The sequence below is a fragment of the Gracilinanus agilis genome, chromosome 3 (genome assembly GCF_016433145.1).
Source record: "Gracilinanus agilis isolate LMUSP501 chromosome 3, AgileGrace, whole genome shotgun sequence".
Classification (NCBI taxonomy): domain Eukaryota; kingdom Metazoa; phylum Chordata; class Mammalia; order Didelphimorphia; family Didelphidae; genus Gracilinanus; species Gracilinanus agilis.
In genome coordinates this window covers 670129337-670154938 of record NC_058132.1, presented here as the reverse complement: position 1 = coordinate 670154938, position 25602 = coordinate 670129337, and the positions used below count along the sequence as shown (strand labels likewise).

General features: G+C 43.2%; 1 protein-coding gene across 1 annotated transcript; it reads right to left on the bottom strand.

The window, feature by feature from the left end:
• Positions 1 to 1198: 1198 nt before the first annotated feature.
• On the bottom strand, positions 1199 to 25549 carry CLDN11 (claudin 11). The gene is made up of 3 exons (XM_044667735.1): positions 25324 to 25549; positions 19995 to 20159; positions 1199 to 2444 (listed from the first exon to the last, which is right to left on the bottom strand). The coding sequence occupies exons 1-3, from the start codon at positions 25547 to 25549 to the stop codon at positions 2212 to 2214; spliced, it is 624 nt and encodes a 207-aa protein (XP_044523670.1). The 3' UTR covers positions 1199 to 2211.
• Positions 25550 to 25602: the final 53 nt, after the last annotated feature.

Below are 25602 nucleotides of genomic sequence, written 5' to 3'. Positions count from 1 at the left end.
CACCAAAATGTTTCTGAGATTCATATTTGATTTGAAAGACAAAGGAAAACAAACAAAGGTAGGGTAGTCTGTTTTCTCAGAGCAGACGCACATCTATAGAGACATCATAGAAGAAGAAAAAATAAAGAATTTAAAACTAAGTATTTCGGGGACAGCTGGGTAGCTCAGTGGATTGAGAGCCAGGCCTAGAGACGGGAGGTTCTAGATTCAAATCTGGCCTCGGACACTTCCTAGCTGTGTGACCCTGGGCAAGTCACTTGACACTTACTGCCTACCCTTACCATTCTTCTGCCTTGGAGCCAATACGCAGTATTGACTCCAAGACAAAAGGTAAGGGTTTAAAAAAAGAAAAAGGAAAAAAAAAAACTAAGTATTTCCATTACCCAACATTTACTGCTGCCCCACAAGATTGTGGCTAGAAATCATCCCTTTATTCAAAAGTTATTATTCCTTTAAAATTCCAAAAGGGTGGCTTTAGATCAGGTTTAAAACCTGTCCTGTCCCTTTAATCATTCTTTGGTCAAGAGGAAACTCTGATGAATAATTCTGTTCATAGCCCAGACTCCACATTCCACATCAAAGCATGGTGGCTTGATGGGCAGACATCACTCAGCCCAGGAAACCCATCACATTCCAGTTCCATTTCTACCATCAACCAACAGGAGACAGTGCTCCCCCTTGATGGAGTTTCCAACTAAAGAATGAATGGCCATTGGTGGGTACACTGATTGGTCAAGTACTAGCTGGCCTTAGTAAGCTACAAGATCCCTTCCAACTCGTTTTCCACTGATATGGTGGGTAGAAAAGAAGGATATTTTTATGCAATTCCTCATTGACTGGGAGTCAGAGGACCTGTGCTCCGGATGCCAGCTCCATTCTTTAACCTAATTTACCCAAGGGCCTCGGACCTCAGTTTCCCTATCTATAAAATTTGGGAAATGGACTGGATGGCCTCTAAAATGTCTTCCAGCCCTAGTGTTACCATCTTATAAGACAGAGCAGAATCCGCCGTCCTAAAGCCCAAAGGGACGTCCTTTTGACCACTAGTAAACATGGATGAAATTTCAAGTTTATAAAAAAAAAAAGTTATACCTCTGTGAGAGAGAGGAAGAAGAGCGAAGGCCAGTTTTGCAGAGTCTGTTATTTATTTTTACAGTACTTCACTTAAGGTACATCAGTACTTGGAGAGGTGGGCGTCTGTCTCTCTAGCGATGGCACAACGGGCCAGCATGGGAGGAGACCAAAGATACCCCAGTACAGCACATGTTCAATAATGCCACGTCAAGCTGGTTGTCAGAAGGGACACTAAGGGGGAAAGCCGGTGGTCGTGGTGGTCGTGGTGGTTTTTAAATGGTTAAATGGCAAGCTGAAATGACAGTTTAAGAACTACTCTGTACCCAGAAAGAAAGAAAGAAAAAAAAAAATCTGAAGCTGCTTTAGGAACTATCATTTGAAGCTAGGCGTGGTTAAGGACCGTGTGGTTAGAGCCTAAATGGTTCATTTCCTTCATGCCAATGAATGGAGAATTTCAGGAAAATCATGATTGCTAAAAAGAGCAGAGAAAACTCAAAGGTTATGTACAGAGAGACGGGAGGCCCCAAATTTTAAAACGGAAAAAAAAATCACCCGAAAGAGCCCCACCCCCTCGGACAAGTTACCAAAACTCAACTTTCCCCGGGCACAGCAAGTTCCAGATTTCCCGTCATCCCTCCCTCCCCACCCCATCCGCCCCGTTCTCTCTTTGTATTTGTTACAATTAGGTGACCTTGCAACTTAAGATGAGCCATCGGGGTGGCCCGGGAGGGAGCGCGACGAGGTTCCCGTGGTCACTGGAAACAGCTTGAAAGTGTCTTTTTTTTTTTTTCCTCCCTTCTCAGAAATGCGGGCTAAGAGAGAAGAAGGGGCAAAAATCACCCAGAACAAAAAGCCCTGCCAAAGCGAAATAAGATACCCAAAGCAAAAAGGATAAACAGAGGCGTGGCCCAAGGCTCTTTAATATGCATTGGGGGGAGACCTTCGACTGGGCAGAACCGTGGGCAACAGGAGGGGTACAACTGAGGGAGAGATTTTTCTTAAGGCAGCAGGTGGGCAATTCAGGCTACGGAACACTGGGGAGGAGGCTTTGCGTCAGAGCGTGGCGACAACCCGCTGGCACGTCGGTCCATCAGCTGGCGCACCTCAGTGGGCAGCCCGGGGAAGTCCAGTGGCTCCTTATACGTGGGCACTCTTGGCGTGAGTGGGAGAGCTGGAGCCTGAGGAGTAGTAGAAGCGGTTCTCGCCGAATGACTGCGCATCCCCGGAGCAGCACATGATGACGCAACCGCCGAAGAGGCAGAGGGTGGCCCCGATCCAGCCCGTGTACAGGGAGTAGCCAAAGCTCACGATCATGGTCTCGCGGTGGGCGCACACAGGGAACCAGATGGTGGCCACCAGGGCACACAGGGCTGGGGAAACACAAAGAAAGCAATGACCGGGGCGCACTTAGCAGTGGAAAGAATTCAAGACCTGGGTTCTAATTCTAATGGCTCTGCTATTTAATGTCTGTAGGGCCTTGTGAACGCATTTTTAAAGGGATTGCCATAGATGGTCATCACAAAGATCTTAGACTCTCCCTAGCTCTGTGACCCTGGGCAAGTCATTTTACCCCACTACCTAGCCCTCGTTGCTCTTCTGCCTTGGAACCAATACACAGGATTGATTCTAAGACAGAAGGTAAGGGTTTAAAAAAAAATGTTGGAGGAAGAACTGTGGGAGCAGAAACACAGAAGAAAAACAACTGCTTGATCACATGGGCTGATGGGGATAGGATTGGGGATGCAGACTCTAAAGGATCCCCCTAGTGCAAATATCAATAATATGGAAAGAGGTCTTGATCAATGACACATGTGGAATTGCTCATTGGCTACAGGAGGGGAGGGGAAAGAACATGAATCATGTAACCATGGACGTTTTTTCTTAATTAATCACTTTTAAAAAGTTGGGAGTTGTTATCACATGTAATTGGGAAAAGAAAATATTTTAAAAAGATCTCTTGTATCTCCAAACCTCTGACCCTGGGCTCCTAGCATGGAGGTCAGGTCTCTACAGGAGTCTTTAGCCACATTTAGCAGTAGACAATACTGATGAAAAAATATTTGTTAAAAGGATACAAAGGTTTTGCCAATACACACCCACCCTAAAATGGAAAGCTAAACTATTTTCTAGACAAGTCATGCTTAAAAAAAAAAAAAAAGGCAAAAAAGACACTGGCCTGAGCTATCCAAACAGGGAAGGGAAAAGGACACTTGGCCCAATTCTCCACTCACTTTATTCATATGGAGAAAATCACATTACATAAAACTGTCTATATATGTAGCTCTATTGTAAGTTTGCTATAAGGGGTATTGCTTAAAATAAATTAGCTATGACCAACTGGGGCTATGAAATCCCTCTGACTTCACTATTTATAGGATTCCTAAATGCAAACCTATGAAAGTAAAAACAAAAAAAAACAAAAAAAAAAAACCTGAATACATCTATAGAATGTTGAGGTTGGACAGGAATTTAGAAATCACCTAGTATGGGGCAGTTATGAGGAAAGAAGGAAAGGAAAGGAAAGGAAAGGAAAGGAAAGGAAAGAAAGAAAGAAAGAAAGAAAGAAAGAAAGAAAGAAAGAAAGAAAGAAAGAAAGAAAGAAAGAAAGAAAGAAAGAAAGGGAAAGAAAGANCCTCAGTCTTCTGAAGGTTGAAGTTATCATTAAGACAAATCATGAAGTTATTGACTGCCTTTGATTTTGAGAGGGAGGGAGAGAGGGAGGGAGGAAGAGAAAGAAAGGGAAAGAAAGAGGAGAGAGAGAGAGAGAGAGAGGGAGGGAGGGAGGGAGGGAAGGAGGAAGAAAGGAAAGAAGGAAGGAAGGAAGAGAGATAGAAGGGAGGGAGGGAGGAAGAGAGAGAGAAAGAAAGAAGGGAGGGAGAGAGGAAAAAATGAAAGCATCTAGTCCAGACCCCTCCTTTTACAAGTGAAGAAACTGAAGTCCAGAGGAATTGATTTGCTCAGGTGCACATAATTAGAAAGTAAAAGATAGATTTAGAACCCAAGAACCATGCTTGGAGACTAGTACATTTTTTGCTCTCTACCACACCATCCTTTTTCTTTTTTTTAACCTTTACCTTCTGTCTTACAATCAGTACTGTATATTGATTCCAAAGTAGAAGAGCAGTGAGGGCTAAACAATGGGGGCTAAGTGACTTTTCTAGAGTCACACAACTAGGAACTGTGAGGCAACATTTGAGTTCAGGTCCTGTCATCTCTGGGCCTGACTATCCACTGAGCCACCTATCTCCGTCCTCACTGACCTTTGAAGCAAAAGGAGATGATTAAAAACAATATATTGTTAATGAACTGGAGGAGTTCCATGTGAACTGGAAAGACCTCCGGAATTGATGCAGAGTGAAAGGAGCAGAGCCAGAAGAACATTGTACACAGAGACTGATACACTGTGGTAAAATTGAACGTAATGGACTTCTGTACTAGCAGCAATGCAATGACCCAGGACAATTCTGAGGGATTTATGGAAAAGACGCTACCCACATTCAGAGGAAGAACTATAGGAGTGGAAACACAGAATAAAAACAACTACTTGAACATATGGGTTGATGCGGACATGATTTGGGATGTAGACTCTAAACAACCACCCTAGTTATCAATAATATGGAAATAGGTCTTGATCGATGACACATGAAGAAACCAGTGGAAATGCACGTTGGCTAGGGGGAGGAGAGGGAGAGAGAATAAGAACATGAATCATGTAACCATGGGGAAAAAAAATTTTTCTAAAAAATTAAATTATAAATAAATAAAAGATCATGGAGAAAAAAGAAAAGATAAAAGAAAAAATATATATTGTTAGAATGAGATTTGTTGTGATAAGGTTTAACGTGGAAAACACAGGGATTTTGCATTGTGTGATCCATGTTTAATTTTTGTTTAGATTTCATAGAAGAAAAGGACGACAAATAACTTCCAAAGCCATTTAGGCTCATCCCCTGCTTCTAGACCAATTTGTCACTAAAATGTCTTATGCAGCTGAGTTTTGTTGTTGTTCAATCATTTTCAAGCACATCTGACTCTTTGTGACCCCATTTGGGGTTTTCTTGACAGAGATACTGGAGTGATCTGCCATTTCCATCCCCAGCTCATTTTAGGGAAGAGGAAACTGAGGCAAATAGAGTGAAGTGACTTGCTCAGGGTTGCATAGCCAGTAAGTGTCTAAAGCCAGATTTGAAGTTAGGAAGGAGAGTCTTCCAGACTCCAGGCCCAGCCCTCAATTCACTGTGCCACCTGGCTGCCTCTATGCAACTGAGGGACCTATCCTTATTTCCTCCTCTCTCCAGAAGCTGTGGGTAAGAGCTTGCAATGCCCTTACTGCCTTCTTGGCCTTCTCTAGAATGAGGGCGCTTTTGCCATAGAGGTTCTTGAGCATGGGCGCACTGCTCCTGGGAGTATCTGGAGGTCCACTTCCTTACAAATCCTATCCCTAATGGAGACTTGATTAGCAATGCTGCCAAGATGGCATGAGGTAAAGGGTGCAGGCTATCACAAATAAGGAAATTGAGTTCAATTCAATAAACATTGATTAGGTACCTATTGTGAGCCAGGCATGCCAATACAAAGGCAAAAATGAAATCATTCCAGCCCTCAAGGCGCTTCCATTCTACAACAAATACAAAATACGTAGCTTCCATGGGAGAACACACCAACAATTGGTTGGGACTAGGAAGGTGAGTCAAGAAAAGTCTCAGGATGGAGGCAGAACCTGAGAGGTGTTTTAAAAGATGCCAAGAATTCTTCTTTTTTTCCCCAAACCTTTCTTCCATCTCAGAATTAATAGTAAATATTCAAATACTCCAAGACAGACGAGTGGTAAGGGCAAGGCAACTGGGGTTAGGAAAGGCTAGGAAATGTCTGATATCAGATTTGAACTCGGGTCCTCCCAACTCCAGGACTGGCTTTCTATCCACTGAGTTACCTAGCTGACCCTAGGATGCCAAGAATTCTAAGAGGACAAGATAAGTCATGTGATACTATTTGAAAATAGTAAAGGGTTCCATAAAAGTAAGGTAGGAAGCAAATATCTTCACGATACCATTAACCCACTTCCATTTCCCAGCTCCCAGCTCCAGCAGACGTTCCTACACCTTTGGATTTGATCCATTTTTTCTTACACCATGAGTTCCAGAAGAGCAGAAATGGTTGCTTGTCTTTCTTTTTCCCCAGTATTTGGCACAATACCTAGCACATAGTAGGTGTTTAATAAATGCCAATTAACTGACTGTTAAGTTCTTTGTGAGTAGGGTTTATTATATTTGTATCCCCAGTTCCTGGCATATAGTAGGTATTTAATAAATGCTGGTTAACTGACTGAAAATTCTTTGTGAGTAGGATCTGTTTCATTTATTATATTTGTATCTCCACTGCCTGGCACATAGTAGGTGTTTAATAAATGCTAGTTAACTGACTGTAGATTCTTTTTGAGTAGGGTCTGTTTCATTTATTATATTTGTATTTCCAGTGTCTGGCACATAGTAGGAGTTTAATAAATGCTAGTTAACTGACTGTAGATTCTTTGTGAGTAGAGTCTGTTTCATTTATTATATTTGTATCTCCAGTGCCTGGCACATAGTAGGTGTTTAATAAATGCTAGTTAACTGACTGTAAATTCTTTTTTGAGTAGGGTCTGTTTCATTTATTATATTTGTATCTCCAGTGCGTGGCACATAGTAGGCAGTTAGTAAAAGTTGGTTGTCTGCTGCAGAGCCTTACTCAGTTACTATGTTTATATACTTCCAGCCTGTGTCCGCACAGGAGAAATACTGATACTTTCCTTTACCACTGGCACTCAAATTGGAACAATCTTTCTCTGTTTCTTCTACATTTGGAAAAAGATTCAACATTTCCTCACCAACAGGGAGCCCTTCAACCCATTGTACATAAGTTGATAATAACTAAAACACTGGCTTTTGTATAACAAGTCCTGAATTTCCACAATATATTAGGTGTTGGTTGAAAAAAATAGGAAGATGAGCCTCTATCAATGAGGAATGAGATCCCATATAACTGTTAGGACATAGGGCAACTAAGTGGTTCTGTGGATAAAACACCAAGATGGGAGACAGGAGGACTTGGGATCAAACCTGGCCTCAGACACTTTCTAGCTGTGTGACCTTGGACAAGTCACTTAACCCCCATTGCCTAGCTCTTACCACTCTTCTGCCTTGGAACCAATACACAGTATTGACTCTAAGGTGGAAGATAAGGGTTTTGTTTTGTTTTGTCTTTTTAAATAGCATTGGGGGATTGGGTCAGGTGAGGGTTATCCAGCTTCTCTGTCCATGCAACCCAAATTTACTAATGAAACTATAGATGGAATGTATGTGGCTTGAGGACAGGGTCAATTTTCTGTTATGCTCTTATTCCTCATCTTAGCATGGAAGTTCGAAGTTGGGTTAGAGAGTCTTGGAAGATAAACCCCGTTTATAGACTTCGGGCCCTTTGTCTAAAGACTAGTCTAGATAAGTCCCCAGGGCTTGGTGTAGCATGATGAATTCTCTGGCCAGAACAACTCCCAAAGACCTACTCAGTTACTGAGGGGTTGAGACCTGCATTGGTAGAGGAACTCTTCACACCAACCCAATCACAAATCCTTACAGGAGCCCTGGCACTGTGAATTACACATAGTAGGTGTTTAATAAATGTTGGTTGACTTGAGCCATCCACATCATTTGGGACTGTGCAAAAATGTGCAAAAGTTTGATCCAGGGCTAGAAGAGCCCTCAGAAGCCCTCATACAATTCCTTCATTTCACAGATAAAGAAACTGAGGCCCAAAGGTGTTAAGTGACTTATCCACAGTCACCTAAGTAGCAAGTGGCAACTGGGAATTTTAAGCTGTGCTGTGCTGACTTAAAAAGCCATTGTCCTTGGGGCAGCTGAGTAGTTCAGTGGATTGAGAGTCAGACCTAGAGACGGGAGGTCCTAGGTTCAAATCTGGCCTCAGACACTTCCCAGCTGTGTGACCCTGGGCAAGTCACTTGACCTCCATTGCCCACCTTTACCACTCTTCCATCTATGAGCCAATACACAGAAGTTAAGGGTTTAAAAAAAAATCCATTGTCCTTTTCTATCCACCATACTGCTTCTCATGCATGGTAAGAACCAGGTGCCATCTTTTGAAAGATGGTGCTGACAAGTTATGGGCTCAATTTATAATTTAGTTAACAAATTAGAGCTTGGGAAAATGCCTAGAAAGGCACTGATAAGATGGAATTTTTCATAATCAAAGATGGATATGTATACACCTACTTATTTGTACCTACTACCTAATCAGGAAGCTTAAGTCTTGTCTTTTGGCAAGCCTGTGTTTCCCCAACAACTCCTGAGACCACACATTGAAAAGGAAATATCAGGGGCAACTTGGCAGCACAGTGATCAAGCAATAGAACTGGGTATCTCCTAGATGTGTGAAAACTGAGCAAGTCACTTAACCCCAATTGGCTAGCCCTTGCTGTGCCTCTCTCAGACTTTTTTTTTAAACCTTTACCTTCATACTAACTATATGTTCTAAGGCTGAGGAGTAGTATGGACTAGAGCCCTACCCCAATTGCCTAGGCAAATGAGGTTAAGTGATTTGCCCAGGATCACACAGCTAGGAAGTATCTGAGGCCAAATTTGAACCCAGGTCCTCCTAACTCCAGGTCTGGCTGTTTATCCATTGAGCCACCTAGCTGCCTCTCTCTTAGAACTCGTAAGACTGACGTTGAAGGTTTAGAAAAAGGAAATGCCGATCTCCAACAGTGGAGGGAGATTCAACCGTAGAGATATCCAACCTACACTGATGCAAGTCCAGAACCCTCCTCCTCATCTCACACAAAAATAAACTTATAATTCTATGTAGTACATATGCATGTGGTAGCTCATCTCCTTCCAACTCTACCCCCTCCAAGGAGATGTTCCCAGCTAGGCTAGAAAGATCATAGCTTTGGGATCAGAGAACTTGGGTACATAGTGGAAGAGACCTCAAAGGCTATCTCATCCAACCCTCTCACTCTACACATCAAGAAAATGAGCCCTGGCAAGGTAAGTAACTTGTCTGTGATCACCCGAGTCCTAAAGATCACAGAGGGAATTGGAAGCCAGGTCCTGTGATCACAGAGTTCTTCCCACTAGACCATAATGACAACCACCTGGTATGGCTTTTTACTTCTATGGGGCTCAGTTTCCTCACAAAACAAGAGGATTGGACAAAGTTAACTCTCAGATGCCTTCCAGCTCTATCTATTATCCTTTGATCCTTTTCTGTCCCTACATGGCTTCCAAAAATGACAGATCCTCACTCTGATTCCTCCATGTCTTTTCGGTATAGCGGCAAGAGCAGGGCCTCTGGAGTCAGAGGAACTTGGTTTCAACTTCTGCCTTTCATGCTTCCTATCTGTGTGGTCTTGGACAAGACATTTAATTTCTCTCGGCCTCAGTTTCCTCAGCCATAAAATGGATGAATGGACTACATGGTTCTAAATCTATGATCTTATAAATATACCTGATGGTGCCCAGACATCCTGTTCTTCCAGCCTCCTAATTCACATATTCTTAAAGTAAGATGGCACTCAAATGCCAGAAACATCTTGATTTCCTAGCAGATATACTAGCCTTGGGTGGGATTCCTGTGGCTCTCACGAAACCACCACATCAAAACCAATGGAAAATGACAGACTGACTTCCATACCACAAGAAGAGAAATAAGAGGGTCATTTGAGATGCTGACCTTCAGTTGCCCTTAGGACAAAGAATGTTTGGGGAAGAGACTGAAAATAAAGGAAAATTTACTCTGTTACAGAAATGGCTTTGGAGGAGAGAAGAATCTATTTTGTCCAGTAAGAGCAAAACACAAGCCAAACCACTATTGACCCCAAGCCATTAGTAACAGCAGCTCCCATTTCTAGCATTCTTTCCTTTCAATAGCCTTGGAAGTTAAGTGATCCAAGTTTAACTATCACTATTTTACAGCCAAAGAAACTGAGGTTTAGAGAAGGTAAGTCATTTCTCCAGAGGTTCACAGGCAAGTTAGGTGTCAGAACTGAGATATAGACACAGATTTCACCAGCCTCCAAATCCAAGGCTCTTTCCACCATGTGGCCTCCACTATTAATAAAATTGCCTGCAATGGGGACCACAGAAGGCTCAAAGACCCACAAGGAAGACCCCACACACCTTAGATAGATCCTCTATGGTATGAGCCCCTCAGAAGGAGAATATGGATGGCTTGAGATTTTCACAAGGGGACACATCTGGGAGATCTCAGGTCCATTGAAATTATCGAACTCTTAGGGCATCGTTAAGGAAACTAGAAAAGATTTAGTAGATTTTTCCAAGCAATGTCTCCAGAGAGACAAATGGAAACCTGCCTGATGGTTTGGAAGGTTCTCCCTGATATTAAGGTAAACTTAAGTGAGGGTGACTTTTTTCTAATAGAAATAATCCAACACCAACTAGGTATGGGGATTTGAAGAAAGAAAGGGGACAGGGACAATCATCTTGACCAAATACTCATTTCTGGCTTTCATTGAAACAGACATGATCTGGGCCCTAGAAATGAGAAAGGTGACCATAAAGTCAACAGTGAAGTCACAATGGCCCAAGTCTTTCCTTCCTGTTTCACAGAAAGTAATCACTGAGAGGGAGAGAGAGAAGAGAGAAGGGAAGAAGAGGCAGAGAGGAGATGCCTGTCTATTTGTCTTGAGACAAGGGAAGGAAGGGCTGAATTCTAGAAGGGAAGGAGAGGCAGAGAGGAGATGCCTGTCTATTTGTCTTGAGACAAGGGAAGGAAGGGATGAATTCTAGAAGGGAAGAAGAGGCAGAGAGGAGATGCCTGTCTATTTGTCTTGAGACAGGGGAAGGAAGGGCTGAATTCTATTTCATAAGCCCACAGAGAGCTCTCCTGTACAGACAGAGGACTAGTCTAGCCTTGGCCTGACAGGTTGGAAAAAGGGCCTGAATGCTCTCTTCCTCAGCAACAGGAAATGTTTTGCCTTAAGTTACTTTCAAATAATGGGAGAAAAAATAACCCTTGATTGGTTTCCATATTCATATATATATTTGTTATTTTATATAATTGGTAATATATATCACAATATATATGAATATGGAAACCAATTAAGGGTTATCTTTTCTCCCATCATATATATATCACAAAATATATATACATATGCATATATATATATACATCCCAAAAAATATATATATTTTTTAACAATTACATAAAATAACAAATTTCCATACAAGTTTTCCTGAGTCATATGATCAAATTTATCTCCCTCCCTCCCTTCCCTCTCCTGGTGCTGGCAGGCCATTGGATCCAGGTTATACATACATTATGGTTTTCATATTCTTAAAAAGAAACAGATTTCCATATAAACAGTGAACAAACTCTTTCTCAAATATAAAATCTTGATGACAGAATAGAAGCTAGCTGATGATTCCTTCGGGAAATACAGTAAATGACACTCCATAAACAAAGTGACTGAATAAATTAGACTTAAAGATGTTGGTGTTTTGACTTTGAAATTGTGACTTTCCTAATATTCCTGAGAGAAAAAAGAGGGGAGGAAGAGAGGGAAACCTTACTGGCCCCCTGAAATGTCTGTCTCTTTTCTGGTTTTGACACTCTCAGTATTACAGACTAAAAAGTCAAGGAGCTTTATAAAATAATGCTTTTAGAACAAGGAATGCCATTGTCATCACAATGGATCCTGCATGACTCTGGGGTCTTGTACAGACGGTACTGAAAACTGTTTCCCGATTCAGTTTGTTTATACTAATGTCCCAATTCTGACACTTACTAGCAGCGTGCCCTTAGACAAGGCATGTAATGCCCTCTGGACCTCAGTTTCCTCAGCTGTAAAAGGCAGAGTTCGGAGAGGAGGTGGCTCACAACATCCTTTTCAGACTTAGATCTGTGATCCTATGATCCCTGCCTTTTATAAATGCTCTGATTATGATAACAGACTAAACATAACTAACTTTTCAAAAAAGAAAGCAAAAAGTTGTAATATTTCTACTGTTTCCACATGGCCCATCTCATTTCATTTTTTTAATCATTTGAGACTGGAATGGCCTTTGGTTTCCCCTTTTCCAATCTATCTTTTTCTGAAATCAAAACTTTTTTTTTTTAATCCATCTGGCAGGATGCACAGGTTAGGCTCAATTTGGCCAATTGTTTTTATGATGATTTGATATTTACAACAGACATCAAACCAATGGAAGAACTGAGCACACTATTTTCCTGGCCAACTTTCAATATTTTTTCCTTTATTTCTAGCCCACACAAGTCACCACCTTTTTTCCTTTAACCCTTTCAAACACTAATCTAAGTCATTTGTCAGGCACACACACACACACACACACACATACACACACACTATTCTGGTGAAGCTGGAGGGAACCTTAGAAATCCACTCATTTTCCAGCTGACATCAATCTAATATTGAAAGAAAGAAAAAGCATCTCAGCGCTCATATGAATTTGCTGCCATGTTGCTGGGTAAGAGTATGTGAAGGAGGGGGCAGCTGGGTAGCTCAGTGGATTGAGAGTCAGGCCTAGAGATGGGAGGTCCTAGGTTCAAATCCAGCCTCAGACACTTCCCAGCTGTGTGACCCTGGGCAAGTCACTTGACCCCCGTTGCCCACTCTTACCACTCTTCCACCAAGGAGCCAATACATAGAAGTTAAGGGTTAAAAAAAAAAAAGAGTATGTGAAGGAACAGCTAAAAATGTAAGAGAAGCCTTCATGAAGGGTCTATCTATGTTTCTAATGTGGTGAATCCAGAATCATCAGACCATGTGTACTAGGATTCCATTAGTGTTATCACCTCTCCGAAATTACCTTGTATTTAACCATTTTATATGGATTTGCTTTTATTCTCTTGATATAAATGTTCTCTTTATTCTTTCTATTTAAGCTAGGTGTCTCCTTATTCTCTCAATGTCAATTATGTTTTTATTTATTCTCTCGGGGCAAATTACTTTTCTCTTTAGTCTCTCGGTATAAATTATGTTAAATTTGTCTGTTTACACGTGCGGCTTTCTGGTCTCCTCCATGAGAATTTCAGCACTTTGAGAGTAGGCACTGCTTCGTTCCCCCATGCTTATGTCCCCAGAGTCTGGCACACAGTAGACACTGAACAAATGCTTGGCGATACTTGTGCCCATCAGCTAGTTTTCTACGTGTGACCATCCAACGTGGTGCTGTAATGTCAGCCTCTTCCCACCCAGCTTCCACAAAAGAAAATCACTGAATCAAATTCTTAGAGATGATTGGAAAACAAAGAGCAGAGTTCCCAGAGTAAGGCAAAGACATTTCAGATTGGAACTACCAGGGGGATGCCATGTAGGAAAAAAGATGTTTTTTCTAACTCTAGAAAAAAAAAGGAAAGAAAATGGATCTCAATCAGAGCCAAAGTCCAGCTTCACCTTTGGAAATTCCTGTTGTGGCCCATAGTTTTCATAAAGCAATAAGCAAAGATCCAATCCCAAAACTAGGATCCATCTACTTTTTTTTTCCCTAAAACTCCTACCTTCTATTTTAGAATCAATACTGCATATTGGTTATAAGGTAGAAGAGAGGTAAGGACTAGGCAATGGGGGTTAAGTGACTTGCCCTGAGTCACACAGCTAGGAAGTGTCTGGGGCCAAACTAGAACCCAGGACCTGGCTCTCAATCCACTGAGCCACCTACCTGCCCCCCCATCCATCTACTTTCTCAAAAGAGACTAAGAAAATGTCAGTGATTGGGGCTGCTAGGTGGCTCAGTGGATAAAGCTCCAGACTAGAGTCAGGAAGATCTGGGTTCAAGTCTGGCCTCAGATACTTCTTAGTTGTGTGTAATCCCAATTGCCTAGCCCTTACTGCTCTTCTGCCTTGGAATCGATACTTAATATCAATTATAAGACAAAAAATAAGGGTTATTAAGGAAAGAAGAGGAGAGGAGAGGACGAGGATGAGTATGAGGACAAGGACTGGAAGTGAACAGGCTAATGTCCATGTCTTATTAATCTTATTCATGGGGAACATGAAGTAGTAGATAGAGTGCTGGGCTTAGAGTCAAGAAGTTATTGTGGTTTGGGTATTTTTCCAGTTCTGTCTCTTATGACCCCATTTGAGGTTTTCTTGGCAAAGATCCTGGAGTGCTTTGCCATTTATTTCTCCAGCTCATTTTACAGTTGAGGAAACTGAGGCAAACAAGGTTAAGTGACTTGCCAAGGGTCACAAAGCTAAGCTACTTAGAGAGGTTTGCCATTTTCTTCTCCAGCTCATTTTACAGATCAAGATACTGAGGCAAACAGGGTTAAGTGACTTGCCCAGGGTCACACAGCAGCTAGTACGTATATGAGGACAAATTAGAACTCACGAAATTGAATATTCTGATTCCAAGCCCAGGTCTCTAACCATTGTGCCACCTAGCTGCACCTTTCTCTGAATTACTATAGCCAAATAATTCATGTTCTAGTAGCCAAGCCCATGGGGATTCAGATCAATTCAATGCAACAAGTAACTGTGGGGAGCATTGCCGATACAAAGGGGAAACAGACCCTGACCTCGTGGGGCTTCTATTCTAGTGGAAGAATATATACAAGTAAGAATGGACAAAGTAACGCTCCCCCTTAGTTGAACCTGTCTTAGCTACACTGTCATAGCCTCCAAGAACCCAAAGTCACCTCCATGTCACAACGAGGAAGACTTTAGCAGAGGAATTAAAATTATTAATGTTAATGATAATCATCTCAATCTCATATGAGGGAGCAAGGCAGCATAGGGGATAAGGGGGCTGAACTTGGGGTCAGAAAGGCCTTAGTTCAAATCCTGCACGAGCACTTATGAGACGCCCTGAGCAAGTCACTTAAACCCTCGGTGTTAGTTTGTTCATCTCTAAAACGAGAAGGATTAATAATAGCACGAACCTAAGTCAAACTTTTTTGTGTGTTTGTCAGGGTTGGGGCCGATTTCTTTCTCTTCTCCATCTTTTTTTTTATTCTTTATTATAAGGAATGGTTCAAGGGAAGGGGCACTGGATGAAATCTAGGCTATGGAAAAGCAACAAATGTACATAAAAATCTAGTCTAAAAAATGGCAATAATAGCACCAACTCCAAAGGTTGTGATGAGGACCAAATGAGATCATATTCACAAAGGGCGTCCTTAGCACCATGTCTAGTGCCCAAGAGGCACCAAATCATGCTCATTCCTCTTTAGGCACCTCTCTAGAATAGACTGCTGAGAAGGTACCAATCTGCAATGGAGAAGGGAGTCTCCTAAAATAAGCACACCACCACGCCAGTCTCTCATGATTACTTGATGGAGTTTAGATAGAAAAGCTTTGTCTCTATATTGTTATTATTCTGTGACTTTTAATGTTCTGTAGCCTATATTGAAAATGTGGACAAAATGGCGGCCTTTTTGAATCGAACTGGGTTGAGTTCATCTGTAGGCTTCCTGAATACATCTTGATTAAACTTCTATTAGGACATGAACAAAGGAACTAGGCGTAGCTAGGTAGTTCATTAGATTGAGAGCCAGACTTAGAGACAGGAGGACCAGGGTTCAAATCTGACCTCAGACACTTCCCAGCTGGGTGACCCTGGGCAAGTCACTTCACCCCTATTGCCTACCCCTTACCACTCATCTGCCTTAGAACCAATACACAGTATTGATTCTAAAATGGAAGGAGAGGGGTTTTATAAAAGAGAGAAAGAGAAAGGAAGTGTTAAAAAAAAAATTGAAGATCCATTATCTATAGCAGTATTTCCCAAAGTGGGCGCCACCGCCCCCTGGTGGGTGCTGCAGCCATCCAGGGGAGCGGTGATGGCCACAGGTGCATTTATCTTTCCTATTAATTGCTATTAAATTAAAAAAAAAAATAAGTTTCCAGGGTGCTAAGTAATATTTTTTCTGGAAAGGGGGTGGTAGGCCAAAAAAGTTTGGGAACCACTGGGTTAGAGCAAGACTAATGCAGATATTATTAAAAGTTGCCCATTTGCCCACTTTGCACTGTTTTCAGAAGCTGCCATCTTGGCCTCTGCCCTCATTGGTGACCCCTGGGACCCAGCATGAGCTCAGCACTAGCTTCTCCACCAACAGGAGCCCAACCCGAGTCAGAGACACAAAGGACTCCCTTCTCTTCCTCTCTCTCCTCCCACTCATTAAGCCAACTAGAGAGAACAAGGCGCTTCAGGGCCTCGTGGGGAGAAGACCCGAAAGAAAATCTGCAGGTGCCACACTTGAGACAATGAGCTTCACATTTCCAGGGCCGTCCCTCGGAGTCACAACAATATCCCACTCACTGAGCAATCCGAGCTTGAGTGACCAAGGGGGGAGGTGGGCACGCTGGCAGCTCCAGAAGAGACTGATCTGTTCCCTTATCTCTGCAGAGAGAACATTTCTCTGCCCGGCCCCAAGATAACAATCAGGCCCAGGATTGGTGGGAGACGTGCAGCCTCAAGGGGCCAACCAGACCCACGGAATCCAGGGCCACAGTGTCAGTCCAAGCCCTGGGCCCGAGAACTCTCCAAAAAGAGCATCCATACCCTTCTGCCAACCCCATCTTACTCCTGTTCAGTCTCCGGCTACGTCTACACATAAAATCCAGTTTGAGGGAGAAAGAAATCGTTTAATATAGCCAGTCCATTATTTGAAAACAACTGGGTTATCTTAACAACAGCTGTTTGTTCAACTGAGCTCAACTGGTTTGGTTTTCAGTAGCGAGGAGAATACAAGATTTGACATCAGAGGTCCTGGGTCCGAGTGGCACCTCTGACATTTATTAGCCATGAGACCTTGGGCAAGTCATGGGATCCATGAGGTTCTCCAGGAAAGGACCTCAGCAGCCATTGAGTCTAAGTCCCTCACTTGACATTTCCTCATCTATAAAATGGGAACAATAAGCCCTTTTCTGCCTACCCATTGAAACTCAGCTAGTATCAGGATCATGCATGCTTAGCACATGAGATAATGTCATGGACAGTTCTTAGTGAAACTTGAAACGCTCAAGAAATGTCAGCTCTCAGAGCTAGGACGGGTGGGTAGGTGATGCGGGTGGATAGGACGCTGGGACTGGAATCAGGAAGTCCTTAGTTCAAATCTGGCCTCAGAAGCTTATTCCCAGAATGATCTTGGGCAAGTCACTTACCTCCTGTTTGCTCCATTGAGATGAAAATAGCATCTACCTCCCAGGTTATTGAGAGGATCAAATGAGCTAACCCCAGCTTAGGACAATGTCTGGCACAGAGTAAGCACTATAGAAAGATTAACTATGATAGAAAAGACATCGGGCACCATCAACTCCAAACGTTCCCATTTCGCAGAGGAGCAAACTGAGGTTCAAAAAGGTCAATTCAATTTGATTCTATTCAATTCAAACAATAACTAGGTACCATCAAGGTCAAACGTCTGGTTTTATACACAGTGACAGAAGCTCATTTCCACCCACGTTTCCTGACTCCCAAATTCGGGCTCTCTCCACTGTAATGAACTAATGTGTGTGCCTGTGAAGACACAAGCTTAGGTCCCAGGTAGATATTGCATGTGTCCAGAGGCCCCTTTTGAGGATACTGGCTGGGGGATTGGTCCAGATGGGTAAAAGACCTCCAGGTGAAGAGAGTTCTCTTGCCAACAGGTCGCTGTTGTGCAGCTTATGGTCCTAGAAGACTGGCTGCTGGGGACACTGAACCCGGTCACAAAATATGGCAGGGACAGGGCTTGGACTCACATCTTCCTGCCTCCAGAACCACTCATTTTCCACCCATCATCCCATGCTCTTTGAGGACGAATAGGTTTTTTTTTTTTAGGCAATGGGGGTCAAGTGACTTGCCCAGGGTCACACAGCTGGGAAGTGTCTGAGGTCAGATTTGAACCTAGGACCTCTCTTCTCTAGGCCTGGCTCTCAAACCACTAAGCTACCCAGATGGCCCCCCAAATGGCTTTTTCAAAAACTCTTACCTTCCATTTTAAAATCCATATTAAGTACTTGGTCCAGGACAGAAAGAAAAGCGTTAAGTGTCAGGCAACTGGGATTCAATGACTTGCCCAGGGTCACACAGCTAGGAAGTGTCTGAGGCTAGCTTTGAAACCAGGACCTCCCATCCTCAAGCCTGGCTCTCTATCTAGCTACCCCTAGGATGAATAAATTAAGGATGCAGATTAATTAGAAGCATCCAAACCACTGGGCTTACTGGTTTGAGGCTGCTTTCTCTGCAGCCAAAGAGGTGGTCCCTTCTAGCTCCACTGTCTACATCTGTCAGCCTTCCTAAATCTGTGAGCGTGTGTAGGAGACATCAAATCACACCACTGGGGCTGGGGTGGGGGGAGCTAAGGGGTGACAAGTCCTTCCACTTGGATTCCCACCAACACGATTTCCCTAGTGGAGCTCGAGCTGATCCACCAGCTGGGAGAACAAAGCTGATACAAAGCCCTGCCTATCAAACATTCCCTACAGACATCCCCAAGAGTTTGGGGGGGCGGTCATGTGACCATTGTTTTGTGTATTCCAGGCAGATAAAAAGGCTTTGTGCCTGAAGACCAAAAGTGGATCCACTGCCACTGGCCCCTCAAGCCCTTCTGCAGAAATTCTGAACCCCTGGATTGTTTTTGGAACTGTTTTAAGAAGAATCCCAGCTTTCAGATTTGCAAAGCAATTTACAAAAAATGATCTCCTTTGAGCCTCATAATAATTCTGTGAAGTAAGAAGCTGTTATTATCCCCATTTTGTGGACAGGGAAACTGAGGTTAAAAGAGAAATCTCCCGGGGCAGCTGGGTAGCTCAGTGGATTGAGAGTCAGGCCTAGAGACGGGAGGTGCTGGGTTCAAATCCAGCCTCAGACACTTCCCAGCTGTGTGACTCTGGGCAAGTCACTTGACCCCCATTGCCCACCCTTACCACTCTTCTGCCTTGGAGCCAATACACAGAAATTAAGGGTTTAAAAAAAAAGGTATAAAAAAAAAGAAATCTCCCCACAAAGAATCACGCTACTGCCCATCAGCACAACTGTTGTTTGCAGCTTAGGAGGGGATAGAATTCTCATTCCACATGGCTGTCATTGTCAAAACTCAGAGGAATGACTTTTCTAGTATATTAAGGCACACAAAGCTCTTTGCATACATCATCTCATGTGAGTCTCCCAAGAGCCCTCTAAAGGATTTATTTATTTGTTTGTTTGTTTGTTTGTTTATGTATTTGTTTGTTTGGTTGTTATCCTTTTTACAAAGGAAGAAACTGACTCTCAAGTTAAGTCACTTGTCCAGGAACCCTTAGCTTGTGTCAAATGCAGAATTTCAATTGGATCCAAGGCTACTAAGATGGAAATTGAACTTCAAAAGGAAATAGAATTCTAGAAATGTAATTCTGGGGACAGAAATCAGCCAGAAGACCTTGGGGTTGTTGTTCAATTTTGTCTGACTCTGTCTCCCATTTGGGGATTTTCTTGGCAAAGACATAAGACTCATTTCTCATTTCCTTCTCCAGTTCATTTGACAGATGAGAAAACCGAGGCAAACGGAGTTAAATGAATTATCCAGGAAGACATAGCTAGTAAGTGTCTGAGGTCAAATTTGAACTGGAAAATCTACCCCAGACCCATGCCTATAGGCAAGGTAGGACAATTGTGAATTTGTTTTTAAACCCTTACCTTCAATCTCAGAACTAATAAGTATCAGTTCCAGTAAGGCTTAGGCAACTGAGGTTAAGTGACTTGTCTAGGATCACATAGCTAAGAAGTGTCTGAGGCCAGATTTGAATTCAGGACCTCCCGTCTCTAGTTCTGACTCTCAATCCACTGAGCTACCCAGCTGCCCCCCATGCCAGTATATTTTTCATTGGACTGCTTAATGACAGTTAATATCTAGGAAGCTGATGGAGAGGAGTAGCTGCTTGATGGTTGTGATGGAAGAAAAGCTGGTGGAAAAGCCACTCTTACCTAGCAGAATCACCATGATCCCGGCCAGCTGAGAGCGCCTGTACTTGGCAGCCCCTGGCTCATGGCCCATCCGGATACAGGGCAGGACAGTCAAGAGCAGGAAGATGGCGGGTAGACCCAGCACTGATGCTGCAATCATGAGGGCTCGGCAAGCCTGGACATAACCTGTCAGGAAGAAAGTCGATGAGAAAGGATATTTATTTCGATCAAAGATGGCCCCTGTTTGAGTGGGCAAGGTGCCACGAGAGCTCCCTGTCCCCTCCTTCTACTTGCTCTGGATGGAGAGGACCATTTCTGCATAAAGTAAAAGATCTGACTCAGGGCTTCTAACAGGCTCAATTTCCAAATGGCTCCCTCCGGGTTGTCACCTTTCAAAATAACTCGGCTGAGCCATCTTTTGTTCAGTTCCATCAATGATGACGGTACGGAAGTGTCTTTGGGTTTTCGGAGGCTGTACCAGGAAAGGATTTTGAGTCATGCCTGAATGTGCTGCCCTCCGTGCCCAGCCTAGCTGAGTGTGGAAGGTTTATGACCAGAAGGGCAGCCACAGCAGCTCAGGGGTAGAGACAAAATTACAAAAGACGCAAGCATCCCCTCTTTTCAGGAGGGACGATGAAGATTCTGAGAGGAGGTGTTATGCTCCAGTCAGATCCAAGAGACATCCTTCCCTGACGTCTATTTTTAAAATAAAGAATTCCATGGAGGGTTTTTTTCTCTACTTGCTTTATGATATCCAAGGTCCTGTGACCTTAGGTAAGCTAGTCCAGGGCCTATCAAAACTTCAACCTGACCTTAAACTTCTGGAGGAAGCCAGGTATGGTGGGAAGAGTGCTGAATAGAGTCCCATTTTTGAACCTAAGTTCCAATCCTAGCTCTGCAATTTACTGCCTGCAGGATGACCTCAAACAAGTCATTTTCTTCTCTCAGCCTCAGTTTCTGCATCTGAAAAATTGAAGAGGTTGGACTGGTTAACCTCAAAAAAAGATCTTCCAGCTCTAAATCTTCAGGAAAATCAACAATAAGGATCTAATCTTTCTCTGCTGCCTAAAGAGTTCCCCTTTCTAATCCATGTAGGTGGGTGTGTAATAGATTTGGTCCAGACTGGAAGGGGTGGGGAGCAGGAGAGAAAAACAGAGAGAGCGGATTGTTAAATTTTCAGTGTGACAATTTATACCTAGGAAATCAGCAAATGTTGATAAATTAGAGCTTGATTTATCATTTTGTTGATTTCTAGACTTAAGAAAACTGATGGATGATAATGCAGATTCAACTTTAAAGTGTATCGTGTGCATGTTTTTTTTTTTTCCAGAGAGCTGATTGTGAAATACTTATCAGCATACTCAGCATATGGGGCAACCAAAGCCAGGAGGATGTTTCCAGTGGCCAAGTCTTCCTTTTGAAATTCTTTTATGGAGCTATAGAAATTCAGAGAGGACTTTACAGGTCATTGAGTCTAGCCTCATTTTACGGAGGATGAAACTGAGTCCCAGGAAGGGCAAGCAACTTGTCCAAAGATAGATTAGAGAGATTCTAATCATTGGTTCATAGATTTAGAACAGAAAGGGACCACAGAGGTCAAGTAGGTGTAAGGATGGGATTTGTGCAAGGGGGATGGGACAAAAGGAGCCAGAGAAGGAGTGGCTCTTTTTATTCTTACATAGGCCAACCACTTCATTGTACAGATGAGAAAACCAAGGTCCGGAAAAGTTTAATAAAGTGCTCAAGGTCTAACAGATAGTAACCAAAAGTAGGATTTGAACACAGGTTCTTCGTCTCCAGAGGTGGTACTCTTTTGACTATACTTTCACCAACCCTCTTCCATCATATTACTTTAGCGTTTAGTATTTTATACTTATGAGGGGCAGATAGGGATGGATTAAAGCCAACCCCCTACCTGCTCCTGATTATTGAATTTTCAGTGTGAGCATTTACATCCCACAAATTGGCAAACACGACAAATAAGGGCTCGATTTATTGTTTTATTGACTATCTAGACTTAAAGTGATAGAGAAAATGTCAATAATGCAGATAAAACAAAAGGATGTTGTGTGTATTTTTGGGTGGGGAGAGCTGATTTTTAAACATTTACTAGCACATTTCTGGGTATAAGGAACAAAAAATTGACAGAGGTGTCAATTGATGGAGGAAAAGTATTGGAATCTGACCTTAGGAAAAAGAGCCTCAATTCTCAGTCAGTCAATAAATATATTATGGTTTGGATTGTTTGTTTGTTTTTTTGTTTGAACCCTTATCCTCTATCTTAGAATTGTTTCCAAGTTAAATCAGTAAGGGCTAGGAAACTGAGATTAAGTGACTTGCCCAGGGTCATACAGTTAGGAACTAAGACTCACTCTCTATCCACATAGTCACCAGCATAAGCCTTTATTAAGTGCTTATAGTGTATCAAGCACCCCTGGGAATGGAAAGAGACAAAAATACAGTCCCTATCTTCAAGAGGTTCACATTCTAATGTAGAGGCATTATGTAAATAAATAGGGATAGCCAAGCTATATGCAGCCTAAACTGTAAAAGGAAGATAATTTTAGAGAGAAGGAGCTAGCAGAGAAGGTGCAAGGAAATCATCCTGAAGACGGTATAGATTTGAGTCTTTTTTTTTTAACCCTTACTTTCTGTCCTACAATCAATACTAAATATCTGTTCTAGGCAGCTGGGTAGCTCAGTGGATTAAGAGTCAGGCCTAGAGACAGGAGGTCCTAGGTTCAAATCCGGCCTCAGACACTTCCCAGCTGTGTGACCCTGGGCAAGTCACTTGACCCCCATTGCCCACCCTTACCATTCTTCCACCTAGGAGCCAATACACAGAAGTTAAGGGTTTAAAATAAATAAATAAATAAACAAACAAATAAATAAATGATTAGGTGAGCAAATAAATAAATAAATGTCTGGTCTAAGGCAGAAGAGTGGTAAGGGCTAGGCAATGGGGGTTAAGTGATTTGCCCAGCATCACACAGCTAGGAAGAATAGAGGTCAGATTTAAACTCAGTCCTCTCAACTCCAGGCTTGGCTCTCTAGCCACTGAGCCACAGAGCTGCCTGTAGATCTGAGCCTTGAAGGATGCCTGGAGGTGGAGGGGAGAGGGTCAGGATTCCAAGTCGGGGAGACAACCAGTGAAAATGCAGTCAGAAGACAGAGTTTCTAGTTTGCAAAACAGATGTCACTGGATCATAGTGTGTTATTCCAGAGTTCTTACTAGAAAGACAAGGAAGGGGCCAGTTGTGAAGGCCTTTAAATGCCAAACAGGATTTATATTTGATCCTGGAAGCAATAGAGAATCGCTGGCATTGGTTGAGTAACTAAGTATGATATGGTCAATCCCATACATCTGGGAAAATCACCTGGGCAGCCTGAGAGGAATGATCCATTCTCAGAAACAGAAATTGCCCTGGGCATCCTGGCTCTGCTCCCACCCACCATGGGGCTCTTGGCATCTAGAAAACATCTTTAAGGGAGAGGGAAGAGGCAGAAGAACTCTCATGAATCGAACAAGAGTTTGAGGATCAGAGACTCTTCTTTAACATCTCCAGATGGTCTTCCTTGGTTGCCACACCCAGTCTCAGGGGAGAAGGGAAAAAGAAAGGGGTGCCACTAAGCCCAGAAGGACCAGAAGGGTTTTCTGAATGAAATTAATTCCTACTGTGGAGGGGGAGGATGTGGGGAGAAAGTGGAGAATAAAGCAATGGGACCAGGCAGGGGATCTGGTTATGAAGTGCTGAGAGCCAAAGATCATCAAATTTACACAGGGGGAATGTTTTCATCTTTCCACATGAACCCGTCAGTCCCCAACTCTGCAGGATACAGAGCACTCAGACTCACCCTGCTTTAGAAGCAACAGGGGAAGAGGCAAAGGGGCCATTTTGGCTCTCTGTCAGGAAAAACATGCCAATTCTTCGAGCTATTCCAAAATGCCTTGGATGGTGTTGGTTTCCCTCCTCCAATCAACCATTGGAGAACTTCTGGCAGATGACTTTTTTTTTTAAATAGAAACCCTTACCTTCTGTCTTGGAATCAATACTGTGTATTGGGTCTAAGACAGAAGAGCAGTAAGGGCTAGGCAATGGGGGTTAAGTGACTTGCCCAAGGTCACACAGCTAGGAAGTGTCTGAGGCCAGATTGGAACCTAGGACCTCCTGTCTCTAGATCTGACTCTCAATCCACTGAGCTACCCAGCTGCCCCTGGGGTTCTATTCTTTTTTACTATTATTATTAGTTATTTACATGTTATAAATCAGAGTATGAGCTTAAGCTCTGGGACTGTTTTTGTTTTGTTTTGTTTTAGACCCCCTTATGAGATGACTTTTTGTTGGTTGTGTTGTAGAAAGGATTTTTGTTCCAATAGGGATTGGACTAGATACCTGGGATCTCTTCCAACTCTAAGGGTCTCTGATTCTGGGTCTCCTCAAAGGAAAGGTTGGTATCATCAAGTCCCTTTGGTTTCCTGATCAAATGTAGTGTGTGGATTGGGTAGGAAGTGGAGGTTAAGGCAGGGCTATTACTTCATTCCTGAGCCCCACAAAGAACTATGGGGCAGAGGGAAAAGGTAAAGAGTTAGCGGGAGGACTTCTCATTGGCACCTGCCTCCCTAAATATGAGAGCTAGAAAGTGATCTTAAAGTCTTGGGACTGAGAGAGGAAGAGAATTTAAAGACCAGTAAGTCCAGCCCTTTCCCTCTGCCATGAGAGACTGATTTTCCCCTCCGGGTGACTAGCAGACCACAACGGAGCAGGTCCATCAGGTTGCTGAAAGTAACTGGACCAAGGTCAGGCACAGAGGAAGTCATAAGCTTGGAGTCCAACCTATTTCTTCTCATTCCGAATATCTCTTTCCCCAGAGCCCCCCCCCCAAAAAAGAACACTGATTAGCCTTTCAAAGGACTAGGATCAAATACTCTACCTGATGCTTAACCGGCAAGCACTTCACTTCTCTCTGACTCGGTTTCCTTTCAGTAAAATGAAATATTTTAACTGCTCGGTATCTGAAGCTCTGCCCCTAGTTCTATGGAGCCATAGATTTAGCACTAGAAGGGACTTATTTTACAGATGAGGAAGCTGAGGCCCAGAGAAACAAAGGGAATTGTAGTGGGGGAGGAATTTGAAGCTAAGTCTCACTCCATCTCTGGTACTCTTTCCTAGAAGGATGGCAAACCATTTGAGCCCCTTGTTTAAGACTCCCAGCACCCCATGCTAGAGATGAGGAGTAAAACCCAAGGATGACTGATGGGAGAAATGAGGACCCAGGCCTGGGCTCCACAGAAGCGGCCCACAGGAGTGGACAGAGCAGGTCGAGGGGGAAGAAGGAGGCAGTCCCCTACCTGGCAAGATGAGGATGTCCACGAGTGGCTTGCAGTGGTACAGCCCCGTAGCCATGACACAATCTGCCCAGAGCCCCTTGGAGCCAAGCTCGTCCATCTTCCGGCAGGTGGTGATGGTGTAGCCGCAGGTCACTACCCAGTCATTAGTGGACGTGGTGACCAAGATGCCGATCCAGCCCACGAAGCTCGTCACAAATCCAACCAGTTGCAGGCAAGTGGCAACCATGGCCGCGGCCCCCCAGCCCTCCGCCCTCCTCAGCCCTCAAGCTCGCCAGCTGT

Coding starts and splice junctions, on each gene's coding strand:
- CLDN11 (XM_044667735.1), bottom strand. CDS start 25,549: ATGGTTGCCACTTGCCTGCAACTGGTTGGATTTGTGACGAGCTTCGTG. Junction 20,160..25,323: donor GGACATCCTCATCTTGCCAG/GTAGGGGACTGC, acceptor TCTTCCTGACAG/GTTATGTCCAGGCTTGCCGA. Junction 2,445..19,994: donor GATCATGGTGATTCTGCTAG/GTAAGAGTGGCT, acceptor GTGTTTCCCCAG/CCCTGTGTGCCCTGGTGGCC.